The sequence below is a fragment of the Heterodontus francisci genome, chromosome 7, assembly GCF_036365525.1.
Source record: "Heterodontus francisci isolate sHetFra1 chromosome 7, sHetFra1.hap1, whole genome shotgun sequence".
In the NCBI taxonomy this organism is placed as follows: domain Eukaryota; kingdom Metazoa; phylum Chordata; class Chondrichthyes; order Heterodontiformes; family Heterodontidae; genus Heterodontus; species Heterodontus francisci.
The window spans coordinates 84436720-84451695 of NC_090377.1; the positions used below are offsets into that span (position 1 = coordinate 84436720).

At 42.4% G+C, this 14976-nt stretch overlaps 1 protein-coding gene across 2 annotated transcripts in view; it reads right to left on the bottom strand.

Moving 5' to 3' along the window:
* Positions 1–14976, bottom strand: part of nckap1 (NCK-associated protein 1) — a 272818-nt gene that overhangs the window by 47719 nt on the left and 210123 nt on the right. For both annotated transcript variants that reach the window (XM_068035570.1, XM_068035569.1), the window contains exons 25-27: positions 13614–13696; positions 1598–1678; positions 261–354 (exon numbers count right to left, since the gene is read on the bottom strand). In XM_068035570.1, coding sequence (XP_067891671.1) covers positions 261–354; positions 1598–1678; positions 13614–13696 — 258 coding nt within the window. The remainder of the gene's footprint in view (positions 1–260; positions 355–1597; positions 1679–13613; positions 13697–14976) is intronic.

Sequence of the window (14976 nt, forward strand, 5' to 3'; positions counted from 1 at the left end):
TAATATAACAACAGACAAGGACTTTGAATATATTACCAAACAGCTTACAGCAATACGCCAAATCCAATTCCTCTACTCCCAATGCCATTTCCATGGCTGTACTGAATTTTCCTAGGTTAACAATCCAAACTTACATTTTAAGTCTGCACCAGAACTCCAAAAAAGGAGCATTTATTGAACAAACTTTGTAAGATATAATCTTGAAACATCTCCTATTTGAAGATACACTGATTCTCCCAGTTGCACATGCAATCACATACCTGACTTCTGTGATGATAGAGCTACCACCAATGCTGGGTCAATTTCACAAGGCAGACCAGATGCCGAAGAAAGCTCATACACATTCATTGCAACCTGCACATGTTAAGAAACCCCATTAACAGGCAGAAAAATATTTTAGGAGGGAAGTAACCTATCTAATGAGAAGATAAATAAAATTCTTTACACTACATCTATACATCGAATTACTAAATCCAAAACATAAGTAGGCACAAAAAATGTATAATCATAATATATTCAAGTGGATCTCCTGTTAAATTGCTGACAGGAGTCTAAGAATAGCATTTTATAAGGAATTGGATATGGTGTAGTGGTAGTGATAGGAAATTAGAGGGTCGCACTAATTAATTTGTGGGTACGCTGTTGTTCCTGAAGCCTGGTCGCATCTATTTACTTGCAATTGTTTAATAAGATTAATTTGTGGTTGAGATGCTTGCCTCAAAGCTAGGGATGCTAACCCTCCAGGATGGACTTCGAGTCGCAAGAAATTAAAGATTAATCTTGAGGACACTGCTGTGTGTGCAACCCGGGACAGAAATCACAGGGGCTTTAAAAAAATTTATTTGAACACTTTTGTTCATCAGTGATATATCAGACATGGGAAGATGGTTCTTTGACTGACAAGAATCATCTCATCAGGTAATGAAAAATCTGCTCGTTTTCCTATTGGCATGGGAAGGCGATGCGCTGCAAGTTTGGGTATGTTGAGTAGGGGGTCATGTGGTGACAGCTCAAGGAATATGTCCACACCGAGTTGGTAACCCTTCCCAAAGCCCAGTTGGATACATTCAGGATACATTTATTTAGTTAGCCAGATCAGTGCTTGGCTTGATCCTAACCAAGTTCTTTCGAACTGTTCAGGACTAATTTATTAATTAATGATTGGACTTGTGTTGTTAAAGTTCAATTGCATGCATTATGTATTTAATGCCAACTGGCTGGATTGTTTCTCAAAAGCCCAATTACATTTGCTGAAGCAAGTTTATTGCATTTAGTAGCTTTGCCCTATTGTATATGTGTACATGGAGAGTTTCCATTACAAACGCAGACATAAATAGCATTATTTAAGAATCATGACAACAGAAAGTATTATTTGTGGGCAGGAAGTGTATACCATGTGCAAGAATTATTATATTGATATATGCAGTATATTAAGTGACTATACAAAACCTTATGAAAATTAAATGTTTCTAATATAAGGTTAGCTTTCTGCAAACCGTAGCCCCACCTAATTAGCACTAATGCATACTCTACTTCAAATAGGTTATATGTACATAAATAATTAAGTCATTAAAATTTAGGATGTAAACACCATTACCTTCATATCTGTCTCCCTTGGAATGTGGTCCTTGAAATCTTCAACTGAGCTCACTAGAAAGGGAATGTGGCAGGACAGGACCTGATGAAGAAATACTCAACTTATTAGGTAATTACCAGGTTTGAAAATCAAGTCTTCAGCAGTACATTCATCATCAAAACTTGTTAGAAGTCTTGATTACAAATACCCAGTCCCCAAAACAAAAGTAGCATTCTTGTATTAACCATTTTTCCTGCTGGTGGGAAAGGTCCAGGATTTGGCAGTGTAGGGAAGGAGGTTTTGGTACCACGGGATCTGGGAGCAGCAGAATCTTGGGTCTGGGTCCATTCAAGGGGATGGTTCTGGATGCAAGATTACTGAGAATAGGATGGAAAATCCACAAGATGCAAGGAGACAAGTTCTGGAGCACGGGGGTTGGCGGGGACATGGTCTGGTAGATTTGGGGGTGGAGGTTGAACTAGGGTCTGGCAGTACAAGTAGGAAGAGATGCAGTATAGCAGCATTGAAGTTCTTGGGTAAATGTGACTGGACATTTTGTCCACTTTGGGGCTTCAGTGCGACTCATCTTTCCCCCAGCACAGGGAAGGCTTTAAACTCCAAGTTGCTGGTTGTTCTGGGGATCTTGATAGCAGCTGCCAAAGGAAAAACCAAAATACACCAGGATTGATTCTTGGGCCACATGTGATCATGTCAGTGGCAGAAAGATGCACTGTGCACTTTCAACAACTTACAGGCTGGAAATGCAGCTGGGCATCAGCCAGTTAGCAGGGAGGGACAGAAACAGCTCTGGTTGGGCAAGAAGCCTGATGATGGGCTCCAGGCAAGAACAGCTGTTGTTTGCAGTTCAGAAGCTCGAAAGAGTACATCAAATAGGAAAAATAGAAATAGAAAAATGAGGGGGAGCTAAAAATAAGAAATGAGGTTGGAAAGAGCAAGGCTAAGTCCCACAGTAGAGTATTATGGATAAGAGCAAAGGATATGGCCTGCCAAGAAACATTCACAGGGAATGTTTCCCATACAGAAAATGTGAACTCCATGCAAGATCAATATATTACAAGATGTAACTTTAGGTCACTGATAAACATGATGGCATCTGAATGTATTTTCAAAAATATACTTGGAATGAGTTCATTGGTTACTGCTCCTTGCCAGCTCGTTTACCATCTGTTGGCTAACTGCTGATCCTCAAATGGCAGTTTTCATGCGCTCCTGCTACTTTTTCCCTGGTACATCTCCTACCTGCTCAACTATAAGTTATTGTTCTTTTATGAGTATTTGAACCAATTAAGTGGAAATGCAGCATACACTTTCAAGTATGATGGTGCAGATACAATTAGAACAGACTGAATACAGAGTGAAGGTAGCTGAGGAACACTGAAGGAGGCCATTTAGCCCTTTAAGCCAGTTCTGCGAGATCATGGCTGATCTGTATCTCAACACCATTTGACAGCCTTTGATTCATATTTCTTGAGCCAGTTCCACAATTCAGTTAGATCATAGGTGACTTGCATCTGAATGCCATTTAAGCTCCTTTGATTCATATCCCTTGATACCCTAACTTGATAAAAAATCTGTCTGTCTTGGCCTTGAAAATTTCAACTGACCCATCACCCAGTCTTTTGGAGGAGAAAATTCTACATTTCCCACTAAAAATAGCTTCTCTGTATCTACTCTGCCAAATCTTTTATCATTTAAAATACTTAAATTAGATTATCCCTGAACCATCTAAACTCAGGAATACAAGCCAAGCTCATGCAAACCTGTCCTCACAATTTAACCCTAAAAGCCATGGGATCATTCTGGTGAATCTGTGCTGTAAACCCGTAAGGCCAATATATTGTTTCTGATGTGTGGTGCACAAAACTGAATGCAGTACTCCAGATGAGGTCTGATCAAGCTCTGCACAACTGAAGCAAAACTTTCTCACTTTTATATTGCAATCCCCTTGAGATAAAAACCAACATTCCATTAGCCTTTATATAATTACTTTTTGTATCTTTTACTTTCTTCATGGGACATGGGCATCGCTAGCAAACCAAGCATTTATTGCCTATCCCTATCTACCCTTCAAAAGGTGATTGAGCTGCATTTTTGAACCACTGCAGGTGGTGCTGTGTGTGGTCTAGTACACCCACAGTGCTTAGGTAGGAAGTGACAGTATTTTGATCCAGAGACAATGAAGGAATGGTGATATATTTCCAAGCCATGATGTGTGTGGCTTGGGTGGGTGGGTGGGGTGCTACTTACAGGTGGTGGTGTTCCCATGCGTCTGCTGCCCTTGTTCTTCTAGGGGATAGAGACCACGGGCTTGGAAGGTGCTGTCGAGGAAGTCTTGGTGCGCTGCTGCAGTGCATCTTGTAGATGCTACAGAATGCAGCCACGGTGCCACAGTGGTGGATAGGGTGAATGTTTAACGTGGTCGATGGGGTGCCAATGAAGCAGGCTGCTTTGTCCTGGATGTTGTCAAGCTTCTTCAGTGTTGTTGGAGCTGCACTCATCCAGGCAAGCAGAGTATTCCATCACACTCCTGAATTTTGCCTTATAGATGGTGCTAAGTTATTCACTGCAGAATACCCAGCCTCTGACCTGTTACTGTAGCATCAGTATTTATGTGGCTGCTACAGTTAATTTTCCGGTCAATAGTGGCCCCCAGGGTATCGGAGGTAGGGCAATTCAGGTATAGTAATGCCCCTGAATATCAAGGGGAGGTAGTTAGACTATCTTGTTTTGCAGATGGTCATTGCTCAGCACTTGTGTGGCACAAATGTTACTAGCCAGTTATCAACCCAAGCCTGAATGTTGTTCAGGTTTTACTATCCATGGGCATGGACTGCTTCATTGTCTGTGAAATTATGAATAAAACCGAACACTGTGCACTCATCAATGAACATTTCCACTTCTGACCGTATGATGGAATGAAGGTCATTGATGTTGAGCCTAGGATACTGCCCTCAGGAATTCCTGCAATGATGTCCTGGGGCTGAGATGATTCACCTCCAATAACCACAGCTATCTCCAGCCTGTGGAGAGTTTTCCATCTCATTCCCATTGACTTCATACAAACATACGAACTAGGAGCAGGAGTAGACCATTCGACCACTCGAGCCTGCTCTGCCATTCTATCAGATCATGGCTGATCTGTTTGTAGATTCAACTCCACTTTCCTGCCTACCTCCCATACCCTTCGACTCTCTTGTTAATCAAAAATCTGTCTACCGTTGCCTTAAAAACATTCAATGACCCTGCCTCCACTGCTCTCCGGGCAAGAGAGTGCCCCAGACTCACGACCCTCAGAGAAAAAAATTTCTCCTCATCTGTGTCTTAAATGGGAGACCCTTATTTTTAAAGTGCACCCCTAGTTTTCATGTACCCGACAAGGGGAAAACATCCTTGCAACATCACTTGATCAAGTCCCCTCAGGATCTTGTAAATTTCAATAAGATCACCTCTCATCCTTCCAAACTCCAATGACTACAGACCCAATCTGTCCAACTTTTCCTCATAAGATAATCCTGTCATCCAGGAATTAGTTGAGTAAACCTTCTCTAAATTGCTTCCAATGCAATTATATCTCTTCTTAATTTCCATTTTACCAGGGCTCCCTGATGCCACACTCAGTCAAATGTGGGCCTTGATATCAAGTGCAGTCACTCTCATCTCACCTCTGTCCACGCTTAATCCAAGGCTGTAAGGAGGTCTGGAGCCGAGTGGCCCTGCCGGAACCCAAACTGAGCACTGGTGAGCAGGTTAATGGCAAGGAAACAAATGCCACTTGATAGCACTATCGATGTCACCTTCCATTACTTTGCTGACAATTAAGAGTAGACTGATAGGCCGGACTGGATTTGTCCATTTTGGACAGGAGATACCTCAGCATTTTTCCACTTTGTTGGATAGGTGCCAGTTTCCAGCTGTACTGGAATAGCTTGGCTGGAGGCAGCGCTAGTTCTGGAGCACCTGTCTTCAATAATACAGCCAGGATGATGTTAAGGCTCATAGCCTTTGCTGTATTCAGTACTCTCGGCTGTTTCTTGAAATATGTGAGGTGAACTGACTTGGCTGAGGGCTGATATCTGTGATGGTGGGGACCTCAGGAGGAGGCTAAGATGGTTTATCCACTGGGCATTTCTGGTCTGAAGATGGCTGCAAACGCTTCAGCCTCGTCTTCTGCACTCATAAGCTGGACTCTGCCATTCAGGATGGGATGTTCATGGGGTCTCCCCCCCCCAATTGGCATCAAGGAGCCCTAGCAAAGAAGTCAATGGGAATCGGGGGAAAACTCTCCACTGGTTGGAGTCATACCTAGCACAATGAAAGGTCACAATCACAGACTTGTTACAAGACAGGAGGCCATTCAGCCCATCATGTCTGCACTGGCTCTCCAAAGGAGCAATTCACTGAGTGCCACTTCCCGTCTTCTCCCTGTAGCCTTGCACATTCTTCCTTTTCAGATAATAGTCCAATTCCCTCTTGAATGCCTCGATTAAACCTGTCTCCACCATACTCTCAGGCAGTGCATTCCAGATCCTAAACGCTCACTGTGTGAACAAGTTTTTCCTTATGTTGTCATTACTTCTTTTGTCAATTACACTAAATCTGTGCCCTTTTGTTCTTGATCCTTCCACCAGTGGGAACAGTTTCTCCCAAACTACTCTGTGCAGATTCATGATTTTGAACACCTCTATCAAATCTCTCCATCTTCTCTTCTCCAAGGAACACAGTTCCAATTTCTCCAATCTATCCATGTAACTGGAGTTTGTCATCCCTGAAACCATTCTCATGAATCTTTTCTGTACTCTCTCTGATGCCTTCACATCTTTCCTAAAGTGTACTGCCCAGAACTGAACACAATACTCCAGCTGAGGTCGAACCAGTGTTTAATACAACATAACGTCCTTGCTTTTGTACTCTATGCCTCTATTAATAAAGCCTAGGATGCTGTATGCTTTATTAACAACTCTCTCAACCTGCCCTGCCACCTTCAATGACTGATGCACATATACACCCAGGTCCCTCTGCTCCTGCACCCCCTTTTGAGTTGTACCCTTTTTTTATCTCTCCGCATTCTTATCAAAATGAATAACTTCACACTTCTCTGCATTAAATTTCATCTGCCACTTGTCTGCCCATTCCACCAACCTATGTCCTTTTGATGTTTCACACTATTCTCGTGACTATTCACAATGTTTCCAAGTTTTTGTATCATTGGCAAATGTTGAAATTGTGCCCTGTACACTAAGGACTAGGTTATTAACATATAATAGGAAGAGCAAGGGTCCTAACACCGACCCCTGGGGAATTCCACTACAAACCTTCCTTCAGTACGAAAAACATCCATTACTCTGTTTCCTGTCACTCAGCCAATTTCATATCTATGTTGTTACTGTCCCTTTTATTGCATGAGCTATAACTTTGTTCACAAATGCCTTCTGGCAGTCCATGTACACCACATCAACAGCATTGCCCTCATCAACCCTCTCTGTTACCTGTTCAAAAAAACTCAATTTTCCCTTAACAAATGCAGCTGGCTTTCCATAATTAACCCGCATGCGCCCAAGTGACTATTAATTTTGTCCCGAATTATCGTTTCAAGAAACTTCCCCACCACCGAGGTTAAACTGACTAGCCTGTAGTTGCTCAGCTTATCTTATCGTTACACCCTTTTTTGAACATTTACAATTCTCCAGTCCTCTGGCACCACCTCAGAGTCTAATGACGACTGGAAAATTTTGGCCAGTGCCTCCACAATTTTCACTCTCACTTTCCTCAGTATCCTTGGATACATTTGGCCCTGGTGCCTTATCAACTTTACATACGGACAGCATATCGAATTGCTCCTCCCCATCAATTTCAAACCCTTCAAGTGTCTGAATTATCTCTTCTTTCAATATGACCCGCGCAGCATCTTCTTTCTCGGTAAAGACAGATGCAAGGTATTCATTTAATACCTCAGCTATGCCTTCTGTCTCCATGCACAAATCCCCTTTTTGGTCACTAATTGGCTCCATTCCTCCTTTTATCACTCTTTTACCATTTATATTCATATAGAACACTTTTGGATTCCCTTTTATGTTAGCTGTCAGTCTCTTTTATACTCTCTCTTTGCTTCTCTTATTTGTTTTTTCACTTTCCCTTTGAACCTTCTATATTCAGCCTGGTTCTGGGTTGTATTATCCACCTGACATCTGTCATAATCACACCTTTTCTTCTTCATCTTAATCACTATCTCTTTCAATATCCAGGGAGCTCTGGATTTTTTTTTTTGAGATATAGCACTGAAACAGGCCCTTCGGCCCACCGAGTCAGTGCCCACCAACAACCACCCATTTATACTAATCCTACATTAATCCCATATTCCCTACCACATCCCCACCATTCTCCGACCACCTACCTATACTAGGGGCAATTTACAATGGCCAATTTACCTATCAACCTGCAAGTCTTTGGCTGTGGGAGGAAACCGGAGCACCCGGCGAAAACCCACGCAGTCACAGGGAGAACTTGCAAACTCCACACAGGCAGTACCCAGAATTGAACCTGGTTCGCTGGAGCTGTGAGACTGCGATGCTAACCACTGAGCCACTGTACCTTTCTCGTTCATAGGAATATACCTCGACTGTGACCGAACTCTCTCTTCTTTAAAGGCAGCCCTCTATTCAGTTACCGTTTTGCCTGCCAGCCTTTGATTCCAATTTATCTGGCCTAGACCCATTCTTAATCCATTGAAGTTGGCTTTTCCCCAGTTCACTATTCTTACTCTGGATTGTTCCTGGTCTTTTCCCATAGCTAACCTAAACCTTATGATACAATGATCACAGTCCCAAAAATGTTCCCCGACTTACACTTGATCCACTTGGCCCACCTCATTCCCAAGAACCAGGTCCAGCAGTACCTCCTTTCTCGTTGGACAGCCGTAGAAAATTTTCCTGAGCACTTTCAGAACTCTTGCCACTCTCTGCCCTTTACACTACTACTAGTCCAGTCTATAATTCGGATAATTAAAGTCCATCATAACTACTTTATAATTCTTGCACAACTCTAATTTCCTTGCAAATTTGTTCCTCTACATCTTTTGCACCAATTGGCGGCCTATGGACTAGACCGAGCAATGTAACTGCACTTTTTTTTGTTCCTTAACTCTAGCCAAATAGATTTTTTCCTTGACCCCTCTGGGACATCCACTTGGTCGCGGTTGTTGGAGGCCAAACATCACAGCCTCAGGACATTGCAGGAGTTCTTCAGGGTAGTGTCCTGGCCCCAACCATCTTCAGCTGCTTCATCAATGACCTTCCCTCCATCATAAGATAAGTGGGGCTGTTCGCTGATGATTGCACAATGTTCAGCATCATTCACGATTCCTCAGACACTGAAGCAGTCCATGTCCCCATGCAGCAAGATTGGACAACATTCAGGCTTGGGCTGATAAGTGGCAAGTAACCTTTGTGCCACATGAGTGCCATGCAATGCCACCTCCAACAAGAGAGAATCTCAACATCTCCCCTTGGCATTACCATTGCTGAATTTTCCACCATTGACCAAAAACTGAACTTGACCAGACATATAAATACAGTGACTACAAGAGCAGGTCAGAGGCTGGGAATTTTGCAGCGAGTAACTCACCTCCTGACTCCCCAATGCCTGCCCACCATCGACAAGGCATGAGTCAGGAATGTGATGGAATACTCTTCACTGGCCTGGATGAGTGCAGCTCCAGCAACACTCAAGAAGCTCAACACCATCCAGGACAAAGCAGCCTGCTTGATCAGCACCTCAGCCATCACCTTCAACATCCACTCCCTTCATCACTCGTGCACAGTGGCAACAGTCTGTACTATCTGCAAGATGCACTACAGCATCGTGCCAAGCATCTTTCAACAGCACCTTCCAAACCCCCGATCCACCACCTGGAAGGAGAAGGGCAGAAGACATTAGGGAACACTACCACCTGCAAACTCCCCTCCAAGCCACACACCATCCTGACTTGGAAGATACTGCCGTTCCTTCATTGTTGCTGGGTCAAAAATCTGGAACTCCCCTCCTAACAGCACTGTGGGTGTACCTACCCCTGATGATCTGCAGCAGTTTAAGGGAGCGGCTCACCCCCAACTTCTAAAGGGCAATTAGGGATGGGCAACTAATGCTGGCTTTGCTACCAAAGCTCACATCCCATGAAAGAATAAAAAAAATTAGTTGGTTAATTGCCTGCCACCATTCACAACTGGATACGGCAGGACTGCACAGTTTTGACCAGTCCAAAGCACACTGTTTCCGCTGTTTAGCATGCATATAGTCCTGTGTTGTAGTTTCACCAGGGTTGGCACCTCACTTTTAGTTACACTTGATGCTACGTGGCATGTGCTTCAACACTCCTCATTGAACCATGGTCGATTCCTGGTTTTGTGATAATGGTAGAGCAAAGGGTATGCTGGTGACAGATTCTGGTGGAATACATCCCCTCTGTCCTTGCAAATTACCACCCCATCTCCAACTTTCCTTTCCTCTCCAAAGTCCTTGAAAGTGCTGTTGCCTCCCAATTCTGTACCTTTCCTGTAACTCCATGTTTGTACCCTTCCAATCAGGTTTCAGCATCTGCCACAACAATGAAATGGCCCTAATTAAAGTCACAAGTGACATCCTATATCACTGTGGCCATGGGATACCATCCGTCCTCATCTTTCTTGACCTGTCTGCATCTTTTGATATAGTTGACAACACCATCATCCTCCAACACTTATCTTTCATTGTCCAGTTGGGTGGGACTGCCCTCATATGATTCCATTCATATCTATCCAGTCATAGCTAGAGAATCACCTGCAAAGACTTCGCTTCCGGTTCCCACTCTGGAGTCCTACCTCCTGCTCCCTCAACCCTAATCCCACCAAAGTGTCAACCACCCAACTTGATGAGAAATAGGCCCCCTCTGATTTCTGATCTACATGCTGCCCATCAGCAACATCATGGAAAAACATGTCACTAGATTGAGTTCCGATGAAGGGTCACTGACCCGAAACGTTAACTCTGCTTCTCTTTTCACAGATGCTGCCAGACCTGCTGAGTGGTTCCAGCATTTCTTGTTTTTATTTCAGTCTCCAAGTGTGCTCTCATGACACCAAGTTACCTCTAGACTTGACTGTTCCAGTGTTCTCCTGACTGGCCCTCCATAAATTCAAGCTCATCCAAAACTCTGCTGCCTGTATCCTAGATCGCTCCAAGTCCCAATCATCCATCACTGCCCTCCACTGGTAAACCAGCAACACCTCATAATTCTCATCCTTGTTTTCAAATCCTTCCAACACCTCACCCTTCACTACCTCTGTAACCTCCTCCAGCTCTACAGCTTCGAGATCTCTGCACTCCACCAATTCTGGCCTCTTATGCACACCTGATTTTAATCCCTCCGCCACTGGCAGCCATGCTTTCAGCTGCCTGGGACCCAAGTTCCTCAAAATTTACATCTTTGGCCAAGCTTTTGGTCAAATATCCTGATAACTCCTGTGACATAGTGTCAAATTTTGATGAATAATACTCTTGTCAAGTGCCTTGGGATCTTGGGACATTTTACCATCTTAAAGGCACTTTATAAATGCAAGTTGTTGTTGGCCCCCTCCTATTTCCCATCTACACGCTGCCCCCTCAGCGACATCATCCAAAAAGCACTGCGTTAGTTTTCACATTACACTGATGACACCCAGTTCTACCTCATCATACCCCTCTTGACTCTTCCACTGTTGCTAAGTTATCAGAATAATAATCCTGATCTAGCACTAGATGGACCAAATTTTCCTCCAATTAAATATTGGGAAGACTGAAGCCATTGTCTTCGGTCCCAGTGCCAAACTGCATTCCCTAGCTACTGACTCTATCCTTCTCCCTGCCAACTATCCAAGGCTAAACTAGATTGCTCCTAACCTTGGTGTCATACTTGACCCCGAGATAAGCTTCTGACCTCATATCCGTGCCATCACTAATATTTCCACCTCTAACATTGCCTGACCTCACCTTTGTCTCAACTCATCTGCTGCCATAATCCTCATTCATACCTTTGTTACCTTTAGATTTGACTATCCAATGCACTCTTTGCTGGCCTCCCACATTCTACCCTCTGTAAACCTGAGGTCATCCAAAACTCTGCTGCCTTTGTCCTTACTCGCACCAAGTTCCTCTCAGCTATCACGCCTGTGCTCACTGGCCTACATTGGCTGCCGGTCAAGCAAGGCCCCGATTTTAAAATTCTTATCCTTGTTTTCAAATGCTACCATTGCCTCATCCCTCCCTATCTCTGTAATCTCCTCCAGCCTCACAATCCTCAGAGACTTCTGTGCTCATCTATTGCTGGCCTCATTAGGATTCCTGATTTTGCTCCACCATAGATGACCGTGCCTTCAGCTGTCCTAAGCTCTGGAATTCCCTCCCCAAACCTCTCTACCTCTCTTTCCTCCTTTAAGATGTTCATTGAAACGTACCTCTTTGGCCATCTGCCCCAAATATCTGCTCATGTGGCTTGGTGTCTAATTTTGTTTTACAACACTCCTGTGAAGCACATTGGGACATTTTATTATGTTAAAGGCCCTACATAACTAAGTTGTTTGGTAGTACAGAACTTGAGTACTGCTGAAAATAGAGACATGTTGTCGAAGCTTTTCGTCATGCAGTCATCAGGACAATCTGCAAAAATACCAACGCAAGTGTAAGTAACAACTTTATACTGTATGAGAAGAGAGTGCTGATTGGTTGGCAAGTGAACTCTGATTTGTACAGGCATTGTATGGAGAATGCACCAGTTAATGGTGACTGACAGTTAACTGCCAAGCTTTGTTTGAAATTTAAACCAGGCAGCTTGACTGCGATTGGTCAAGGCATTGCCCTGAGGCATGAACCAGCAAATGGCTGTCACTAATTTTGTTTGGCTGAAACAGGCGCAATGTGCGTACATGTTCTTTCAGTCTGCAAAGAACAGGGCCTGTGTATTAATAAATGTGGCTTCCAGTATGCGCAAATTTGCCACACTACGAGCCCTGACAATCTTAAATTGGTTGTCAGCTTAATTCTGAGCACACTGAGGATTACTTAGCAAATGTTGTCCAATCGCGGAAACACATCTAATGTTGGACACTGTGTTTTGAGTTTTGCAAACACGGGCTGGTTGGGTACGGCCTGAACCTTGACCATCATGAACAGCGGAAGGGATATGTTGTTTGATACGATCCGCCAGTCTTTGGGACATATGGCCTATATACCTAGCATCACACAGGCACTGAAATTCATATATCACGTTACTCATTTGTGTGATAGGCAGGACGTCTTTTTGGCTTGACGGCAGCATCCTATTAATGGCGAACACCACACGTGCTGCAACTGCATAGAACAGTGTAAAAAAGCTCACTTCACCTGTTGCTCAAATTTTTGGGATACATTACCCTTCCAGGGTAATATGAGATAGACTGGGCACTTATAACTTACAAGTTGTTGTTGATAATGGTCCTTTGAAGCTCCTTGGAACATTTGATTAAATTAAACTAATTAAAGCATTATATAAATGCAAGTTCTGACATTGTCCACCTTGTTAGTGACCTCCTTAAAAAATCCAACTACATTATACATGATCTACCAACCACAAATCCATGCTGACTCTCTTTGATCAGTTCATACTTGATAAAATGCTGATTTGCTCTCCCTGATATATTTGAGTAACATCGCTACAACTGATGTTACACTGACAGGCCTGGTTTCCTGGTTTCTCCCTCCCTCCTGTCTTAAAAATGGAGAGACATTTGCAAATAATGAGTGACATTTGTTAGAAGCTAGACTGTTTATTACATTCTGGCTAATTTAAACAGTTATTTTTTTCTCTTTTGGAGTCCCTTTAATCCAGTATCTTGCCATTAAAGACTTGCTCTAGTCAAATACTTTCCTCTAGTGACACCAATGCTATTTCTAAGGGTGTTATACAGCATTCAGTAATTTGACCATAATGATGCATTATTCATGGAATATATGCAAATCTGTTAATACTTACATCTTTGAGTGCTTCCTGCGCTAGTGAACGGAATGATAAGATAACACCAATTATTGTCATTCTCTTCAATACGCTGTCAACAGCTAGATTATTTAAGGACACAGAAAGCAGAAGACAGTGTCATTTAGATATTTTCTTCATGAGACAGATCAGTAATAATGCACAAAAAATGAGCTAAACATGCAACAGGTTAATCAGTACCCTTTACACAAGGATTTGTACTGCATCATAAGATTTTCAGTATTCTTTCAGATTAATCATTCAATTACCCAATAGTTACTCTTCAATATACTGTTCAAAGAAACTACTTGCTGTGGACATTACTTCTGTTTAATTAATATTTTAAGTTATTTTCTGAAATATTCTAATGTCAAATGTGGGTGGTTCCAGGACTATTCTTATTCAATGCTTTGTGAAACAGCATTTCAGCATAGCTAAATTTGATGGCATTTTAGTTAAGATACTATGACAAAGAACAAAACCAAAGGTAGCTCTTCTTTTCAATTATTCTTGAATGCTGATAGAACTAATTCCTTTTTAAAGACAGTAATGAATGAATGAAAATGCTGCAACAGTAAATTGATGCTGTGATCTAAAAAAAAAGCAGCAGCTGCCAAACTCACATCAATGGATCAAAACCTTTTCATATCTGGTTTAAATATTTGAAAGTATACTGCATGCGATGAGCATCTATTTCAGAACTTGAAATGCAGATTAACCCGTTAAGTCAAAGCTCTGAACCTTAAGGTTATATTTTACCAGTGTGCTTTTGTGCAGCTTTAAATATTTTACTACATATGGCCAAAATCTAAACGTAGTGAAAAAACAAAGCAGTTATTGTTCTGTTAAATTGTAACAAATATTCACAAACTACATTAAGGCAATATATTTGCAAAGTTAAAAGGTTAACAGCTTCTGCTCTGAGCAGTTCCTGCTCTAGATTTTTTAGAGTGTGAATTATTCATTCATAATACATCAGTCTTTGATAAAACAGCATAATTCCAATGCTTCCAGGTCTCCATTGGACAGATCTAATTTGGTTCACATCTGTCCCTTTCAATAATGTGGATAGAAATGGGACTGTTCTAATTTTCCCAGCCTCCTTTTGTACTTCCTCTCCAGCATTTCCTCCTCCCCACACAAGTCTCAGCCTGTAGTATCAGCCACTTTTTATTAAAAAATCTACATGATTATTCCTGATGAGAAATCAGGAATAATGTACTGTGGAGGATCTATAAGTGTTTCCTTTAAGTATAGTCTCCTGGATTGACTAGAGATACCCTTCTGTAAGTCATGGCAGGAAACTTAACTCAATTCAAGGTCAGTGTCCAAGGATATAAGGATTTAAACTACTATCTAGCAT